General features: G+C 68.1%; 1 protein-coding gene across 1 annotated transcript; it reads left to right on the top strand.

Annotated features, from left to right (window-relative positions):
- The first annotated feature begins 307 nt into the window (after positions 1–307).
- On the top strand, positions 308–2354 carry HCRT (hypocretin neuropeptide precursor). The gene is made up of 2 exons (XM_024193400.1): positions 308–370; positions 1914–2354. The coding sequence occupies exons 1-2, from the start codon at positions 308–310 to the stop codon at positions 2352–2354; spliced, it is 504 nt and encodes a 167-aa protein (XP_024049168.1).
- Positions 2355–3976: the final 1622 nt, after the last annotated feature.

The raw sequence follows: 3976 nt of genomic DNA on the forward strand, positions 1-3976 counted from the left end.
CAGGCTCATTAGCGCCAGGCGACGCGGCCTGTCTCCATCCCGCACGACCACCAGCCACTCGGCTCCGGCCGCCGCATAATGGGGAGCCACAAATGAGGGAACGGGCCTCGCCCGTCTCCAAGCAACAGGGGACAATGGGCGCGTGTCTCCCAGAGACTGGCCCGTCCTGCAGCCCCAGCCCACTGCTGGCAGCACCGTTGTGCGGGGGCTGGGGAGGGCAGGGAATGAGTTTCGGGGCAGCCCAGCCCTATAAAAGCCTGGGCTGCCGGGGAGAGCGGCTCAGGGTGTCGCTGCTCCTCACCGGGTCATGCCCAAGCTTCGCTCAGGTCCTCGCAGACACCTCGGACCCATGGAGGTGCCCAACGCCAAGGTACGGTGCCAGGGCCTGGCCACCAGGGCTGGGCTGGGCAGAAGAGAGGCCGCAGTGCAGGGAGGTCTCGCGCCAGCAAGGGCACAGTTGGGAAGGGGCAGGTGTGCAGCACGAGGGGGAGGCGAGCACGGTGACTGGGGGTGGCGCGATGGTGGCCTTGAACCCCAGGCTGGCGTGTCTCCGTGTCTTCCCGCCCCATGTGCCACCCTGGTGAGCAGCTCTGGGGAGGAGCCCGGCCTGTCCTGCCCTCGGGGGACGCAGGCCGGGGTGCAAATGGCATCTGCTTTGTCCATTCCCGGTGTCTCTCCTGATCCCAGTGGGGTCCCAGAACCCACCGAGACCCCCCCCCCCTCCCCCACGAGCCCTGGAGCCAGCCTGCTGGGCCACGTAGGACACTGGGGAGGCAAAGACCTGCTAGGGCTGCACGCTGCGCCCGGGTCTGTCCCGCCTGGCGCCTGTGGCCCAAGCCGCCCTGGCCTTGCGTCCGCTGCGTGAACTGCTCCCCACTCAGCACCGTGGTGCGTTGCACGAGCGTTGCACGGGGTCAGTGGCCTGGCTGAGCGCCAGGTGTCGCAGAACCGAGTCCCACTCAGTGTTAAAGGGAGACCCAGCAGCTGTTATATTTAACCCCTTCCCGACCCTGCCCGGGTGCAGCCTGACCCTGCCGGCCACGCCCGAAACGGGGTGAGCTTCCCACCTGCCCCAGACCCGCCTCACCCCGGAGGGCTCCCTGGGGGCAGCTTGGTCTCCATGACGCACCCTCTGCCAGCAGGGGGCCAATTAGTGCTAATTGCAGCCGTGGCTGTTTCTCCTGCATGGAAAGGGGCGGGGGCTGCAGTGTTGCCATGGGGTGAGAGGCAGGGGACAGTGTGTGGCTGGTCCCTTTGTCTTGGATTTTGGAGCAGGTTGCTAGGGCCTGTGCAAAGGGCGTGTGACAGGCAGGACGCCTGGGTTCTGGGAGGGCAGTGGGGGCTAGTGGTTAGGGGCAGGGGCTCAGGACTCCTGGGTTCTAGTCCTGCCATGGGAGGGTCGTGCAGCCCAGCTAGTGCAGAAGGGTGTGGTGAGGTGTGAAGCCGGCTGGGGGGTGGCTATGGGAGACTGGGACATGCTGGGTCTTTTAGGGGAAGCGTTTGCTGAGAGTTCACAGAGGGGCAGGGCAGTGAGGTGGCGCCCACGTGGGATTTGCTGGGAGAGGGTGGGGCTGGGCCTGCGAGGTGTGTGGGGTTGGCTGGGGGAGCTTGTTGGGGGCCCCCCCGCAGGCTGGGATGGGCCGGTCGCTGGGCACCACCCAACCTGTCACTAGTGGGGTCAGGGTCAGGGCTCCCGGAGCTGGGCTGCCCAGCACTGCAGGGCGTCTTGCTGGAGCTGTCAGAGCCAGGATGCCAAGCTAGATGGGCCCCTGGGTTGAGCCCGTCTGGCAGCTTCTTTGCAGCTTGGCTCTGAGATCCACAGCCTGGGGCAGAGGGGGGCTGAGGCGTCTCTGGGTTTAACCCCATCAATGCCAGCCTGTCCCTGCACTAATGCCTGCCTCTTGCGCCCGCAGCTCCACAGGGCCTGCTGCCTCCTGGTCCTGGCCCTGCTCTGCTCCCTGGCTGCGGCCCGGCAGAGCGTGCCCACGTGCTGCCGCCAGAAGACCTGCCCCTGCCGTGTCTACGACCTGCTGCACGGCTTGGGCAACCACGCCGCCGGCATCCTCACGCTGGGCAAGAGGAAGAGCGGCTCGGGGGCCTTCCAGAGCCAGCTCTACCGCCTGTTGCACGGCTCGGGCAAGCACGCCGCCGGCATCCTCACCATGGGCAAGCGGGCGGAGCTGGCGCCAGAGCAGCCAGCCTCGGCCTGCCGGGCCGTCTCCCCCCGCCCCTCCAGCACGGACACCCTGCTGCCCCCAGCCATGTGTGCGGCCAGCACCAGGGAGTGCCGGGGCCAGCTGGACAAGGACTCTGCCAAGGGCCAGAGCGGGGCGGCTGCAAAGAGCTTTTCCTGAAGTGGCCGGGGGAGCAGCAGCCCGGGGGGGGGGCAGCAGCCCGGGGGGGCAGGGGGGATCCACGGGGACTCTTTCAATGACTGCGGGCACCACGGGTCGTTTGCAAATAAACCCCAGCCTGAGGCTCACAGCTGTCTGCCTGGCCTGTTGTCTCCCAGGAACAGCGCGGCTGGGGGGGAGAGATGGGGTGCCCGGGGACCAGCGGCCCGCTGCTGTCACACGGGTGTGAGAGGCCCAGGTTTGAGCCCCGCTGCCTGGGCTGGAGCAGAAGGGAGGAGGTGCTGGGACCACCCTGAGTGGGGTGAGCTCAGCTCATGGCAGCTCCCCCGGCGGTGGGGGGAGGGGGGAATGCTGCAGGAGCCCATGGCTAAGGGGAGGGTCTCTCGAGAAAGACCGAAGGAGCCCAGGAGCCGGGCTGCGCTCACGGGGAACTGGCCCCCGTGGCCGGCAGGCCGAGTGCTGGGCAAGGCCAGGCCGGCCTGGGAGTGGGCGAGCTGGCTGCACGGGCTTGGCTGGGACGGCTACGGCCTGAGCCCCGAGCACCCCGCGTTCGCACTGCAGGCACCCGGGGGGCTGGTCTCCCACTAGCCGGCAGCAGGGCTGTGGCTGGGGTTCCCGGGCTGGTGGTCCGCGGCTCGCAGCATCCGATTTATGTAGCAGATGCTCCGATCTATTGCTCGGTGTCTGAACACCCCCCCCCCCCCCAGCACAGGGGCTGGGCAGTGCTGGCAGCCAGAGGGCAGTGTTGGAAAATAAACCAGCCTGGCTGGGTTGCTGCTGCGGATAGACTCACAGCCAGGGGTCAGCCCCAGGCCTGCCCTGGGCGGGGGGGGGGCAAGAGCAGCCCCCAGCTCTTGAGCCTGGGGAAGCAAACCCCCCCTTACAGTTAGCGAGCCCCTGGTTCCCCGCCCCTGCCCTGCCTGCTCCACCCCCTGCAGCCCCTGGCGCAGGGCAGGAGCTGAGGAACAGGGCTGTGATGTGACTGGCCCCAGTGCCCACGGGGGTGTGGCAGAGCAAGGACTCGAACCTGGGTCTCCTGCCCTGCCCACGGTGCCAGTTTTCCTCTAGGACACCCCACTGCAGCCAGACTCTTCTCCCACACCCACCCCGGCGCCCTCCGCTGTGGCCCCTTCCTGGGCCCCAGGTTTGATGGGAAACCCTACGCTCCTCCCCTGGATCCTTTGTGAGCCCCTTTATTGCTCCCGCCTGGAACGCTCTGCGGAGACGCCAGGCCAGGGCGGGAGGCCAGGGACTTCTCCAAAGACCAGGCTCTGCACCCGGCCACCTGCTCCACCTAAGGCCCGGGGGAGGCCAGTCTCTGCTTGGCAGGCCAGGCTCAGCCACCCTGAGCGTCCAAGGCCGGCTTCAGGCACCAGCAAACCAAGCACGTGCTTGGGGCGGCACAATTTCAGGGCCGGCATTCTGGCCATCTTTTTGTTTGGTTGGTTTTTTTTGCTTTGGGCGGCAAAAGCCTAGAGCCGGACCTGGGGCCGCTGCGGTTCGCACCGCGGGGGAGCAGCGCCCGCACCTTGTGGCTGGGCCGGGCAGGCACCGAGCAGGGGACACTCGGGCTGGGGGCCGCCCCGCGGGGCACACGGAGCCACCTGCAGGTGCCGCAGGGC

The sequence above is a fragment of the Terrapene carolina genome, unplaced genomic scaffold, assembly GCF_002925995.2.
Source record: "Terrapene carolina triunguis isolate 2854851 unplaced genomic scaffold, T_m_triunguis-2.0 Scaffold312, whole genome shotgun sequence".
Classification (NCBI taxonomy): Eukaryota; Metazoa; Chordata; order Testudines; family Emydidae; genus Terrapene; species Terrapene triunguis.